The sequence below is a fragment of the Mastomys coucha genome, unplaced genomic scaffold, assembly GCF_008632895.1.
Source record: "Mastomys coucha isolate ucsf_1 unplaced genomic scaffold, UCSF_Mcou_1 pScaffold8, whole genome shotgun sequence".
Taxonomy (NCBI): Eukaryota; Metazoa; Chordata; class Mammalia; order Rodentia; family Muridae; genus Mastomys; species Mastomys coucha.
Genome location: NW_022196914.1, coordinates 60,814,854 through 60,830,932, shown reverse-complemented (window position 1 = coordinate 60,830,932; position 16,079 = coordinate 60,814,854). Strand labels below are relative to the sequence as shown.

At 42.2% G+C, this 16,079-nt stretch overlaps 1 protein-coding gene across 1 annotated transcript in view; it reads left to right on the top strand.

The window, feature by feature from the left end:
- Naip (NLR family apoptosis inhibitory protein) overlaps positions 1-16,079 on the top strand; it is a 56,842-nt gene that overhangs the window by 12,727 nt on the left and 28,036 nt on the right. The window contains exons 6-9 of the mRNA XM_031360326.1: positions 3,451-3,570; positions 4,474-4,573; positions 11,782-11,863; positions 15,477-15,534. Coding sequence (XP_031216186.1) covers positions 3,451-3,570; positions 4,474-4,573; positions 11,782-11,863; positions 15,477-15,534 — 360 coding nt within the window. The remainder of the gene's footprint in view (positions 1-3,450; positions 3,571-4,473; positions 4,574-11,781; positions 11,864-15,476; positions 15,535-16,079) is intronic.

Genomic DNA, 16,079 nt, shown 5'->3' with positions numbered 1-16,079 from the left:
CCTCTCTCCCTCCCCCCTCCCTCTCCCTCTCCCTCTCCCTTTCCCTCTTCCTCTGTGTGTGTGTGTGTGAGTGTGTGTGTGAGTGTGTGCACCTGGATGTGCATGTGCCACATATATACAGATGCTTTTGGAAGCCAGACAAGTTCATCAGGTCCATTGAAGGTGGAGTAAAAAGCATTTGTGAACAGTCTGATGTGGGTGTGGGAAAATGAACTCAGGACCTCTGGAAAAGCAGTCAGTGCTCTTACCCACTGAGCCATCTCTCCAGCTCTTCTTTAAACCTCATTTTCATAAGTAATTTCCCTATTATGGAATGACTTTGGTTTGTTTTTGTAGTTAGTTTATGAGCAGGAAAGATGGCCTCAGTGATTAATGCACTTGCTGCTCTCGGAAAGGACTCAGGTTCAGTTCCCAGCGCCCTCTGGCAATTCACAACTTTGCAAATCCAGTTCTAGAGGATCCAGTGTCTTCCTCTGACCTCCATGGCCACTGAACATATGTGGTTCAGGCAAACATGTAGACAAAAATAAAGAAAAATTTAAAAGTAAATTTAAAAATACATAGACTCAATTATTTACTTATTATTGTATGTGTATATCCATAGGTCCCATATGTGAAAGTGCAGAAGTCAGAAGACAACTTATAGGAGCTGATTCTCTCCTTCTACAGTGATGGCATTAATTCAAACATTATTAGGTTTAGTGGCAATCTTCTGTACCATGGAGCTGTTCATTACAAGACTTAGTTTGTAGTGTAGAGAAGCATGACTAACTATGTAGTGTTGGTGCTGTAATGGATGCTCCCCTTAAAACAACTAAAATTTTGGATAAAATGTTTTCGAAACAAATTTATGGTCTCTCTTATCCCAGGCTGGCCTCAAACTCAAATGAACCTTGAACTTTTGGTCCTCCTGCTGAGTGCTGCGACAGCAGAGTTTCTCAGGTGCTGGGGATGGAACCAAAGATATGGAGAGCACTGAGCTACATCCTCAGTTCCCCAAAGCATGCTTAAATAGCTTGGTGCATTGTTTAAAAACTGGGGGATGTTCACAATAAAATGAGGTGACAGGTCTGAGCATATTACAAGCTTGCCAAGCATGGACAAGATCCTCTGGTTCCATCCCAGCACCCATGGAGAACAAAATCTTAGTGTTAGGAATTTAGTTCAGTACACCATCTATACAGCAAGTAGGACAGATTCTGAGTTCAGGAGGCAGAGGTCAGGAACATGGGAACAAGGGAGAGTGGACAGGATGAAAACAATCATAATATAGTAAGAATTCTCAGTAAGAATAGACTGAGTAGGATTTCTCACCCCTGTAATTGCTGCCTTGGAAGGAGGCACTTCTGGCCAGGTTGGACTATGATATTGGGTTAGAGGCCAGTACAGGCTACATGTGTTTAATGCCAAGTGCAGAGGTCTATGCCTGCAATTCCAGCACTAAGAAAGCTGAGGTGGAAATATCACAAGTTGAAGCTTACTGCATAGCAAACCACTGTGACCCCCAGATGAACTTGAGGTTGAAGGGATGTCTCAAATGTTAAGAGTATTTTTTGTTGTTGGGAAGTGGTAGCGCACGCCTTTAATCCCAGCACTTGGGAGGCAGAGGCAGGTGGATTTCTGAGTTGGAGGCCAGCCTGGTCTACAGAGTGAGTTCTAGGACAGAGAAACCCTATCTCGAAAAATAAATAAATAAATAAAAAGAGTGTTTGTTGTTCATGCAAAGACTTAAGTTAATTTCAAAGTGTCTACAAAGTAGCAGCTTACAACAATCTATAACCCCATCTCCAGGGATCTGACCTCCACTTTGGCCATCTGGGATGCTAGGCACACATATGGTACACATACATACATATAAGCAAAACATTCACACATATATACATACTTGAGCTTGTGTTTGTGTGTGCACACACACACACATACATAAATGTGTGAGCACATGCACATGTACACACGCACACACACACACATACATATACTCACCCACACAGAGATAGCACCCTTCTGGCTGGGACCACCACTTTCCAATACCTTGCTAAAATAGGAAACATAAAGGGGAAAAGGAAAAGCACCCAGTATTTGTCCTCTAGGTGTTTGGAAGGTAGAGCTGTTTCTTTGGCCACAGAGGCAAGTGTCTACAAGAAGGGTGATATTGTAGACACAGGGAATGGACTGTTCAGTGTTCATTTTTACCATAGCAATACTGGCAGAGTCGACAGTGTTACCCAGCATGCTCTTGCCATTGTTAAACAAGCAAGTTAAGGGCAGGAATCCTGGGCAGAGACTTACTGAGTGCATTGAGCATATTAGGAACCCTAAGGACCAGGACTGGGGCATTGAGTGCAGACGGCTTTCCTTGCAAACACAAGCATTGCATTCTGTCTCCAGGACCCATGTGACAAAAGCCGGGTGTCATTGTACATGGATCCTGGGGTTCCATAACCTAGCCTGGGAAGTGAGACATCCTTCCTAACAACCAGGTAGAAACAGTGAAAAGTGTCCTCTGGCTTCCACAGGCATAAGTCCATACATGCTCATGTACCTTCATACATATAAACACACTCAAAAATGTATGTTCTGAGACAGCTTCCTGAGACAGGTGAAGAGATCAGGTAAAGAAAGAAGCCAAAGAAAGGATGAAGTGGCAGCCTGCTCCATCCAGAGCACTTAGTGCAACCCTGTGAGCACTGAGGAAAACTGTAGAACCTATTCCTTATGACATCATGGCTTAGTAGAAGGCAAACCTAAAATAAAATAAATAAAAGGTTTCTAGACTGTAAAAATCTTTTTGTTAACTAAATTAATGTGTAATATTCTTAATGACAAAGAAATACTTAAAGCAGAAGGAAAACAATCCTGATCTAGGGTTAAGTGTGAATAAAAGCAAGGTTTCAACTTGAGAAACTTGTGAGACCAAGGTAAGGGCAATGTAATTTCCAAGTCCTCACAGCATGAGAAATGCAAGAACCAGTGTCCAGACGATGAGGTAGAAAGTCTAATGGAGACCCCCGCCTTCAGTCTGGTCATCTGAAAGAGCAAGCCATCAAAAATGATTGTTTTTGAGCCACAGGGGAAATGACCTTACTGAAATCTTGAAACTGACTCTGGAAACAGGAATCGCCTCTCCATTTTGTTGTATCCTGATGCTATGTGGTTAAGAGACAGTCTTAAGTTACATTCTATCACATTGATCACACACAGAGATGAATAGAATGAATGGAGTAGCCCGGTCTCTGTTGCTCTGATCCCAGAGTCACTCTTGTATCTTTTCCTCCTTCCTGTTCTAACCACCCACAGTTTTGACACAAGCACAGATCATCAGATCCACCTGCACACACACAGGAACACACACATATACACACACAGGGACTCACACATGTGCACACACACAGCTAACTTGAACTTTTCCAATCCAAGTCTCCTGGTCTTACCTCCATCTTTTATTCCAAGCTTACTGCAATGACAGTGTCTTCGCTAATGAAGAACTAAGGATGGACACGTTTAAGAACTGGCCCCATGAATCACCTGTGGCTGTTGAAGCTCTGGTCAGAGCAGGCCTTTTCTACACAGGTGAGTCAGGTTTTTTTTCTTTATGCATGTGTGTGTTTGCCTGTATGTAAATATGGGTACCACATGTCTGCATGCTGCCCTCAGAGGCCAGACAGGGTGTTGGATCCTGGGACTAGAGTTACAATTGGCTGTGTGAGCCATCATGTGAGTGCTGGAACCAAACCTGACTCCTTTGCAAGAGCAGCCACTGCTCTCATGCTGAGCATCTCTTTAGAGTCAATATTTTGTGTGGACCACATATTTGAATCCTCTTGCATTTTGTATTCTTCATCATTTGTTGTAGATCTCTTTGGGGCCCTTAAGGCCTTCAGTTTCCCATTGCTCCCTCAGTGTTCAGCCTGGGGATTCTGCAGCCACTTCATCCAACAGACATATTCCACTGGCACAGAGGATCTTCTTACCACATGGTCTTCACACTTGTCTCCTCTTGCCAGCCTTCCTCAAGTTTCATGGATGACATATTTCTATTTCTAGTTAAATATAGCTGGCAATGATGTGAGAGGAGGCAAATGATTCTTCGCAATCTAGCTTGCATAGAGACTCTTAAATTTGTACTTCTGTAAACAATTGCTTGTCAGTTGCCTGTGTCTGTGAATGTCCAATATGTCACTAGTGCCCAGAACAGATAGAAATTTCTGCTCTCATGGCGCTCCTATTCCAGATTCTGATGGCAAATCATTTAGGATGATGGGTTTATCAAAGTATTTGGTGCATAGGAACATTCAGTGACTATTGCTGACCACCCCAGTGAAGGACCAAGAGTGTGAGTTATCACCTCCTGAATGACTTGGCCACACAGCCTAACTGGAGATGAAAGTAGGGTTATACTAGATAATCTGGAGATGTCTTCCTGTGAGTTGGCAGGTGTATGTGCTGTTGAACTGACCCCATCCCTTTTTCTAGGCAAAAAGGACATTGTCAGGTGTTTTTCCTGTGGAGGATGTATGGAGAAGTGGAAGGAAGGTGATGACCCAATAGAAGATCACACCAAGTTTTTTCCCAAGTGAGCAAAATGACTTCTCTTGACTGTGAACATGCTTCAACTGTTATTCCCTCACTGTCCGTGTCTTACCTGTGGATGATCTCTGCCCACCCTTCCTTTCCCTCACTGTCCATGTCTTACCTGTGGATGATCTCTGCCCACCCTTCCTTTCCCTCACTGTCCATGTCTTACCTGTGAATGGTCTCCACCCACCCTTCTGTTCCCTCTGTGAAGGACACATACTTATGTCTTTGTCCCTTGCCTCCCATGACACCCTCCCTGTCCAGCTTTTTTCTCTTCATAGTTACATCTTGGGTTTGGTTGGGTCAATATGCAGACTTTTAAAAACAAGGTCTCTCTATGTATCCCAGACTATCATAGAAATGCTGTCTAGCCCAGGTAGGTCTTGAACTTATGATCCTCCTGCTTCAGCCACTCAAGTGCTGGCATTACAGAGGGGTGCCACCATATCTGGAAATCCCATGTCTTTCTGATTCTTTTGATTACAAACTAGTCTTCCTCTTCTCTGTCTCGAATCTTTTAATATTTTCTAATTCTTTTGGGTTTTTTTTTTTTTTTTGGTTTGGTTTGGTTTTTGTTTTTTCGAGACAGGGTTTCTCTGTGTAGCCCTGGCTGTCCTGGACCTCACTCTATAGACCAGGCTGGTCTTGAACTCGGAAACTCACCTGCCTCTGCCTCCCAAGTGCTGGGATTAAAGGAGTGTGCCACCACCACCTGGCTAATATTTTCTAGTTTTGCTGTGTGAGATGTCCCAAGTGGTTTTCTTTTTTCAGTGCTGGTGATGGAAGCATTGACTTGGGCACACTAGGCAATATCTTACCATTTTTTTTCTTTCTCTATGTTTTTCTTAGGTCATTTCTTTATTTACATTTCATATGTTTTCCCCTTTCCAGGTCTCCCCTTTGGAAACCCCCTATCCCATCCCCCCTCTCCCTGCCTCTGTGGGGGTTCTCCCCCACCCACCCACTCCCATCCTTCTGCCCTGGCATTCTCCTACACTGGGGCATTCATTGAACATTCTCAGGCTGAAGGGCTTCTCCTCCCACTGATGCCCAGAAAAGCCATCCTCTGCCACATATGTGGCCAGCGCCATGGGTCACTCCATGTGTATTCTTTGTTTGGTGGTCCAGTCCTCAGGAGCTCCAGAGGGTCTGACCTGATGATACTATTGCTCCCTCCATGAGGCTATAAACCTCCTCAGCTCCTTCAGTCCCTTCTCCATCTCTACCATCGGGGATTCCCAAGCTAAGTCCAATGATTGGCTGCAAGCTTCCTCCTCTGTATTTATCAGGCTCTGGCAGAGCCTCTCAGGAGACAATCATATCAGGCTTCCATCAGCAAGCACTTCCCGGTATCCACCATAACGTCCAGGTTTGGTGGTTGTTTATGTAATGGATCCCCAGGTGGGGCAGTCTCTGGATGACCTTTCCTTCAATCTCTGCTCCACACTTTGTTTCTGTATTTCCTCCTGTTGATTATTTTGTTCCCCCTTCTAAAAAGCACTGAAGAACCACATTTTGGTCTTCCTTATTCTTAGGCATCATATGGTCTGTGAATTGAATCTTGGGTATTCTGAACTTTATGGCTAATATCCACTTATCAGTGAGTACATACTATGTTTGTTCCTTTGTGACTGAGTCACCTCACTCAGGATAATATTCTCAAGTTCCATCCATTTGCTTGCGAATTTCATGGCTGAGTAATACTCCATTGTGTAAATGTACCACATTTTCTGTATCCATTCCTCTGTTGAGGGACATCTGGATTGCTTCCAGCTTCTGGCTATTATAAATATGGTTGCTATGAACCTAGTGGAGCATGTATCATTACTATTGAGTTACTCTCGTCCCCTTTTCTTCCCTTCAAGGTTATTTTCAGTTCTCTTCCACACATAAAACAACTCTAGAAGTGTTCAGCTGCAGAATGAAGTTTTTTGTTTTTCCTTAGCAATGAGAATCTTCAAAGATAACTATCACTACAGGTAGTCTGAAACACGAGTGTTTCTGGGCACAGTGCTCTACACATGGAGTCCCAGCTCTCAGGAAGTTGAAGGAGGAAAACCTGTTTTCTTTTATATTACATGCTTTAATATGAATTATTCTAAAATCGATCTATTTTAAATTCTAGCATTTCTACTTAAGGAATAAGAGTCTTTTGCTATGGTATCTCTTGGAAGACATGAAAATCTGCAACAGTGTTTGTGTCTCAGCAGTTTCCACAGTAGTGTTCTATGTGCATCCAGTGCTTACCTAAAGTTGACCTAAACTGATTGTCTAATCATTAAACATTAAAATGAAAAATTTTAAAGAATTATCTGATCTTGAGATAGAATGGTAATAACATCCTAAATACTTAAAATATTCTTTTAAAAGTGATTTATTAGTGTACATTAATTATATAATAGTGACATTTTCATATATATAAATTGTGTATATATGTGTGTATATATGTGTGTATACATATGTATACAACATATATATACATACACATTTTATATATATACATATACACACATATATATAATGTATAAGAACCATGTTCATCACCTCTTATCTCCCTCTGAACATCTTCATCCCTTCCCTTCTAAAATCACTTGTTTCAGACCAGCACAGGACTACACAGCGAGACTTATTCTCCATATATATATATATTCTCCATATATATATATGTGTGTGTGTGTATGTGTGTGTATATATATGTAATATTTCCATGTAATCTTGGAGTTAAAAGATGATTTACATCACTGGTCACTTCTTAAATAAGTTATCTTCTTATTTAAAAAATTCTTTTTGAAGTATTTGATTTTATGTGCATGAGTGTTTTTTCTGCATGTGTATCTGTGCACTCCCTGCATGCTTGTGTCCACAGAGGTCAGAAAGAGGGCCTTGGGTCCCCTAGAACTAGAGTTGCAGGAGGTTGTGAGCTGTCTGATAGGGTGTTGGAAACAAGCCTGGGTCCTCTGCAGGAGCACTAAGTACTGAGCCATTTTTCCAGCCCTGCTCCCTTTTTCTTTCTTTTTATTTGGAAGTAGTATGTAGGAAATTGTTGAGAATGCAGGGACCTTCCTCTTAATCCCTGGGATGGTAAGTAGGGGGCAATCTAGTTGTATTTAAAACTTGGTCTAGAATCTATCAATGGAGTTATTTTTTTTTAATTGAAAACTAGCATGCTGTTATGAGTACCTAATGTATTTACACATCTGGTTTAAAGGACAGTAACAGTAGAGAGCCTGTGAGATAAGCACTGATGTCAACAAATAAATGTCCCTCGATGCCTTAGAAGGCTCTTGTGGCCACCCCCAGGTCCTAGTTGATATTTGTCCTTCTCATCCAGGGGTAAACATGGTCCTGATTTTCAGTTCACTATCCTTTTACCAAATACACACACATACAAAGAGAGAGAGAGAGACAGAGAGACAGAGGGACAGAGAGAGATGAAGACATACCCACACACAGAGACACATACACACAGACATACAGACACAGACACACAGATATACACACAAACACACAGAGACACACAGACATCAGAGGAAGACACACACAGAGACATGCACACAGACACACACACAAACACACAGACACACTCAGAGACACATACTAAAGATACCCACACTCCACAGACACACAGACACAGAGAGACACACAGAAATATACACAGAGACACACAGAGAGAGACACACACAGGCACACACAAACACATAGACACACAAACAGACATACAGACATACACACAGACCTTTAGCTTTGCTTGTCCTTCTGTTTATTTCATTTTGTTCTATTTGTGCTGTGTGTGTGTGTGTGTGTGTGTGTGTGTGTGTGTGTGTAAGAGATAGAGAAACAGAGAGAGAGACAGAGAGAGAGACAAGATTTTACTCTGTCTACAAAGTGAGTTCCAGGACAGCCAGGGTTGCAAAGAGAAACCTTGTTTCAAAAAAAAAATCTTGATTTGCTACATAACTCTGATTTTTCTTGAACTCACATGCTCCTGCCTCAGTCTCATGAACACTAAAGCACAGGCATGTGTTATCATAACATCTGGCTTACCCACTCTTTTGGTTGGGTGCTGGGTGCTGGTAGACAGGTCTTTGAGAAGGGTCTCAGATAACCCAGGATAGCCTCAAACTCAGTATTTAGGGAGGATGCCTTAATTGCTTAATCCTGCTGCTTCCCCCTCCCAAGTGCTGGATTCCAGGCATGCTCTATCACACCCAGATTTTCTCTCGAGATGACACAGGTAGTGACAGACCCCAGTCATGCTCCTAGTTCTGGGGAGAGGTTGGCTTGATCTTGTGGAGTGTGGTTCCAGTAACCACAGATAGGTTATTCAGTAACTACATGAGTGTGATGTGTTCAACAGGCAGCATCGCACAGCACTTCACCACACTTCTCTGATTGCCAGGAGTGGGGATGGGCAAGAGGTGGAGGGCTGCCCCAGCTGGGATCAGGGTGGCCCAGAGGAGATGAGGAGTCAGAGAATGGGAGAGAGGAGTGGATCAGGTGAGGTGGTTAGGAATCTCACAGCTCTGCCTGACTGGAAATCAGACCTCATCTGCAGTTGTGACTGACTGGAAATCAGATCTCCTGTGCAGCTGTGACTGACTGGAAATCAGACCTCCTCTGCAGCTGTGACTGACTGGCAATCAGATTGCTTCATTACACAGGTTTCACAGAACAGAGAAAGACTAATGGTTATCCCACAAGCACAGATTGTGTGCTTGATATTTCAATCCATGTCTAGGGTTACAAGTTCCGTCACAGTTACAAAATATAAACCAACCAGAATTTATTTTTATTATCAGCCCTGTAAGTCCAAATTAAGAATCTAAAGAATGTCCCCTCCAGAGTAAACACATTTATCCTATGACAGCCTGCTTTTAGGCTGGCTGTGTTTGTAGTTTTAAAGCACTCCAGACAAACAGAAATATCTGAACCTATCTTTTTTATGATTATCAAATATTAATACCTCATTCTTTTACTACATATTTCATCATCTGCACTATAAGTAGAAAAAGGTTATGTTAGGCATTCTATCTTATTTACTGAGTTCTTCTCCACCAGGGGTGTACCCTGCTTGACCCACTATTTTTACATTTTCAGAGAGCTCTAAGATTATTCAAGGGTGGCCTTGGATCTGTAACCTATTCTCCTGGCCAGTCAGAGTCCGTCAATGTCTCTGTTTACCTTGTATCAAGAATACTGTTTGAGTTTGCTTAGGGGCAGATACCCCCAAAAGATATCCAGAGTAATGGTCTCATAAAGAAATTTCTAGCCCTATGCTTTTGTGTGCTTAACGATCTCCAGGGCATGAGGAAGACTTTCAAATAGTGACTAGATAAAGATACTTTTCCTAAACGCAGAAGGGATAACTCAGACATAATTATCAGGAAAAAAAACATAAAATTAATCATAATGCAGGAAATCCCCAAGAATGGAACACTAGAGTCCAAAACCTAAAAGTGAGGGACAGTGTGACAGTGATGGCAGCATTTGTCTCAGAGCTGCTGGAACTATGTCAGACAGCTGTGCTGGTTTCATGACTTTTGCCATTTCCAGTGGATATGACTGTGCCACCAGATTTTCCCAGAACCTTGGAGTGAGGTTGATATAGACATCTCATTAAGAGCTGGGCACGCAATAATCAATTATTCTCTGCACGGCAGAGAGAAGATTATCCAGCCAAGGTTGAAAGCAGCACTAATCTATGTATATTGACATAAATATTTAGAGGCAATTTGACAGTATGTCCAGTTAGTCAGACAGCATTAGTAGACCCCACTCCATGCCCATGCCACTAAGACTCTTAATGGATTTCTGGCCATTGTGCTTTTGACCACATTTAGTTTAGGGGTTTGTGCACGTGTGTGCACGTGTGTGTGTGTGTGTGTGTGTGTGTGTGTGTGTGTGTGTGTGTGTGTAATTTTATTTTGTCTTTTTTGAGATAGGCTCTCGCTATGTAGCCCTCACTTGTCTGAACTTGCTATGTAGATCAGTCTGGCCTTTGACTCACAGAAATATGCTTGCCTTTGCCACCCAGCTGTTGAGATTTACAGGCATGGACCACCATACCTAGCTTGTCCAGGTTTACAATACTGTTATGAATTCTCTCCTGTGAACCAGGCCTTCAATCCAATTCAAAAGGAGCCTCTTCTAGTACTGTGAAGGGGAGGCAGGAGGGAGGAAGCTTCGAGTCAATTTCTTCGGCCTGGTTGCCCTCAATCCTAAAAGCAAAGTGTATTGTGTATTGAGCAATAGATTGTAGTTCTGCCTAACAACGTGTCTCATTAACCCTGGAGCTTGCCTATTAGACTTAACTGGCCCTCTAGTAAGCCCCTGAGGTCTTCTTGTCCCTCCCTTGCCAGAGCTAAGATTAAAGTCACCGCCACCATTGTCTAGCTTTTTACATAAGTAAACTCAGTTCTTCATGTTCATCCAGCAAGTATTTGCCCAGGGTGTCATCTCCAAGCCCTGGATATTATAATTCAAATTTTAATTCAATTGTGTGATATCTGTGGTTTTATATTTAGCATAGATTTTATGTAGTTGGCACATTTGAATCGTGTGTGTGTTTGTTTTTGACAGTATAACCATATGATAGTATATTTTTCCTAATAAAATTCTACATTGCAGTTTGCTTAGATAAATTTTTACTGTGTCTTGTTCTTTTTCCATGAATGTATAAGGTTTTCTCATTATTTATTCTTTTAGAAAGTTATTTTTATTTTGTTTATTTAGTTAATGTGTGTTTGCATGTACAAATATGTGCACTGTGTGTATTACATACAAGCCAAAGATAGACAGGGAGTATCTGCTTCTTTAAGTCCCCTATTGTTCCCTTGAGAAACGATCTCTTCCAGAACCTGGAGCTAAGCTGGCATCCAGCAGGCCCTAGTGATCTCCTTGTGTCTGCTCCCACAGTCCTGGTTACTGTTGTTATTCTTTAAGCTCATCTTAGCTGGATTCATGGACAGACAATAACTTTACTCACCCCAACACACTCCCCCAATATTCTTACCATTACTTTACAAACCTCATTCATTATGTTATTGAAAGCCAGTCTGAATGTTTACATGGTGCAGCGCTGACTGAACCACTGAAAAATGTTAGCTTTTTACTTCATTCTTGGCCCTGAATCTTCATATTTTCTCAAAGATAATGAAAACACTTAACTATACAGAACCATTTATGACTTTTCTCTCCTCTGCATAGCTGTGTATATCTTCAAACCCTGAAGTCCTCTGCAGAAGTGATTCCAGCCCTTCAGAGATACTGTGCAAGTCCAGAAGCCATGGTAATGAACACTCTCCTCTTCTGACTCAGCAGCACATGACTGTGTGGTTGAACACTATTGTGAACAGCAATTGCCAATTGTAAATGTATCATACTTAAGGAAATTCTACAAGGATCTTAGAGTCGATATCAGGTATAGACAGGAGCTTCACAGTGAATGAGGGTGACCCAATATCTAACTCCATGAAACATACAGTCCACTCCTTGTCCTCTTAGAAGTCTATTGGTGAAATTCTTTCAGCCTTATTCCTCATAAACATCCAGGCTACCTGGACCCCATCTGAAATCTCTGGAGGGCAGTGGGCTTGACTTCTTACTTTTTTTGAGATGTGCAAGGCAAGTTTAACTTTGTTTGGTTGAAATTTTGTTTGGGACAGGTTCTCACTGTGCAGCTCAGGCTGACTTTGAACTTGCTATGCTCAAATTGCAGATTGTCTGGGAATCTGTAATCCTCCTGCTTCAATCTTCCAAATGCTGGGATTATGACTGTGCCCCACCCTTCCCATTTGATTTTTGTTCTTTACTGCAATCGTGTAGATCAAACCCAAGGTCTTGTGCATGCTAGGCAAGGAACCTATGACTGAGCTACATCCCTGGCCTGCAGGAGTATGTCTTTAAGAAAAGCAACTTGGCAGCAAGATCATGAACTCAGACTATAGTCTGACCCTACATGCTTCTCTGACATACATTCTAACAATCAGTTCATTGGTGACACAGACACCTCATATATGATAAGGATAGTTATGCTGGTTCTCATGACACACAACAGAGACTGGCATGGTGATTCATGCCTGGAAAACAACAGTCTGGAAGCTGAGGCAAGAGAATACTCAGGATTTCAACATTAGCCTGGACAATAGTAGAAGACAGCATCTCAAACAACAGAACAACAATAACAACAAAAAAAAACACACAAACAAGGGCTGGAGAGATTGACTCAGAGGTTGAGAGCACTGACTGTTCTTCCAGAGGTCCTGAGTTCAATTCCCAGCAACCACATGGTGGCTCATAGCCGTCTGTAATGAGATCTGGCACCCTCTTCTGGTGTGCAGGCATATATGCAGGCAGAACACTGTACACAATAAATTAATAAATAAATAAATCTTTTTTAAAAAACACAAACTGGAGGGAAAAAAACAGCTTAGCATCCTGGTTGACTTGATAAATTTCTTGTATTTTGAATTTTCAGTTCCATTAATTAATTAATGGAGCCTGAAATGGCTGGTTTCTCCTCCCTCTTCTTCTCCCAGTCCTTCCTGTCCCCCTCCTCTGTCCCCAATCCACTCCTCTTTTTCTTCTCTTCAGAAAAAGGTAGGCCTCCCATGAATATTAACCAGCCTTGGCATATCAAGTTGCAGTAGGGCTTGGCACATCTTTTCCTTTTGAGGCTAGACTAGGGAATGTGTGCCACAGTCAGGCAACCGATTTAGAGACAGTGCCTGCTCCTGCTGTTGTCCCAGGTGAAGACCAAGCCACACATCTGTTATGTATGTGCAGAGTACCTATTCATGCTCGCAGGTTGGCAGTTCAGTCTCTGTGCGCCCCTAAGAGGCCAGGTTAGTGAATTCTGTAGGTTTTCTTCAGTATCCTTGACTCCTCAGGCTCCTTCAATCCTTCCTCCCACTCTTCCACAGGATTCCCCAAGCTCTCCCTAATGTTTGGTTGTGGGTCTCTGCAATTGTTTCTACCACTTGCTGGATGAAACCTCTCTGATGACAGTTATACTAGGCTCCTGTTCGCAAGTATAACCTAATATTGTTAACAATATCATAGTGGACTATCTCTCATGGCATGGGTCTCAAGATGGACCAATCATTGGTTGATCACTCCCTGAATTTCTGCTCCATCTTTACCCCTGCACATTGTGTAGGCAGGACAAATTGTAGTTTGAAGTTTTGAAGCTAGGTTGGTGTCCCAGTATCTCTATTGGAAGTCTTGCCTCATTACTGGAGAAGCCTGTCCAGGCTCCACATCTCCTATTGCTAGGAATCTTAGCTAGAATCACTCTCACAGATTCCTGGGGGTTTCCTTCCCCATAGGTTTCTAGCTCATCCCAGAGATGCCACCTCCATTGATGCTATCTCTTCCAATACTCTCTCCCTTTGTCCTCCCCACCTGATCCCTTCTGTTCCCATCCCTACTCCCATGACCACTTAGTCCCCTCCCCCATCCAATTATGATCTCTATTCTATTTCCCCTTCTCAGTGAGATTTACACAATCCCACTTGAATCCTCCTTGTTATTTAGCTTCTTTGGGTCTATGGATTGTAGCATGGCTACTCCATACTTAATGGCTAATAGAATTTTATAAGCGAGTACAAACTGTTTGTCTTTCTGGGTCTGGGTAACCTCACTCGGGATGGTATTTTCTAGTTCCATCCATTTTGCCTGAAAGTTTTAGATGTCATTGCTTTAATAGCTGAGTTATAATCCATTGTGTAAATGTACCACATTTTCTTTATCCATTCTTCTATTGAGTGACATCTAGGCTGTTTCCAGTTTCTGGCTCTTATGAATAAAGCAGCGATGCACATGGTTGAGCAAGTGTCCTTGTAGTAGGATGGAACATACTTTGGCTATATGCCTAGGAGTAGTATAGCTGGATCTTGAGGTAGATCTAATTTCAATTTTCTGAGAAACTGCCAAATTGGTTTCCCAAGTGACTGTACAAGTTTGCATTTACATAAGCAATGGAGAAGTGTTCCCCTTGCTCCACATCCTCAACAGTATGAACTGTTGCATGAGTTTTTTATCTTAGCCAGTCTCAGGGGGGTAAAATGGAATCTTAGAGTCATTTTGATTTGCATTTCTGTGATGGCTAAAGATGCTAAACAAGTCTTTAAGTGCTTTTAGGCCTTTAGCGAGTTCTCTATCAAGAATTCTCTGTACTCCCTTTTTTAATTGGTTGATTTGGTTTGTTGAGGTCTAATTTCCTGAGGTGTTTATAGATTTTAGATATCAGCCTTTTGTCAGATGTGCAGTTGACATTGTAAGTGCAGGGAGTGAAGCTCAGCTACTAGACATTCCTCTAATAGAAACAAGGAGATCTTCATCTCTGAATAAAACTAGGTGTGGTAAGATGTTTGGAGTCCCAGAAAAGAAAAAATAATAATAATATTGAAGCCAGGGGTGTGTGGAGGCTCATTTCAGTTGGCAAATGGAGAAGAGAGGATGAAGTGTTGCCCTTGGCTACACAGGGAATTCCAGAACAGCCTACCCTACACGATTCTCTCTTACCTCAAAAGTGTGTGTGTAATCATCCTTCTGCATCCATCCCAGTGTCTGACTTAAACATGTAAGGAGACTTAACAAATGACTAAGGACAGAGGCAGTGTTTAATGATCTTTCAGGACTATTCTTGTTCTAGATGTTACAGTTTTGAATACTCACATGGTGTTCCCCATAGCAAGGATGCATTTACCATGCATGTACCATCTAGGAACACACTCTTGCAGATGTGTGAGATTTACTCTTTAATGAGTGCAGCACTCTTCCTTCAATCAGCATTGAGTACAGTCTGATTTTAGAAGATGTTTGTTCATCAGTGATAAGAAAGTACCCAATCTTGATTTAAAGACCATGTTTTGATGTAATAAAGGATTAATCTTTCAAAGGAAACTACAAGTGAAAGCAACCATGAGGATCTTCTGGCAGTTCATTCTATTGTGGCAGGTAAGCACTGGAAAGCAGCATGGCATTCTGGGTATTTGCGTAGGCACAATTCAAAAGAAAAGTGTATTTATAATTGTCCAGGGAGCTGCTAGAAAGCAGAGCATTGAGATGAAGGTAACTGAGGATGAGAGTGAACATTGCTATGGCTTCCTGAGAGTGAATGCAGGACTAATAACCGAGTCCTCGTGTCAGATCTAGACCAGCTAGCATTAAGGCACCGTGCAGCAAGCTGGTCTCCTGAGAGCTTAGATGGGAAACTAGGGTGACAGAGTATTCTTCAGAATACTGCCTAATCCCCCAGGTCAAGGAGGAGGCTTGGACACCATTCTGATGCTATGAGATGAGAATCTCGGGTGTATGGAGGTGTCATGTGAAGTGGAGGAGAGTCCTAATCTACCTTTAGCAGACAAGCAGAGCCATCAGAGAGATTTAAAGTATACCTCCCTTCTCTCTATAGACTTGAGTCAGAGTGAAGCCCAGTGGTTTCAAGAGGCCAGGAGTCTGAGTGAGCAGCTGAGAGACACCTACACCAAAGCCACTTTCCG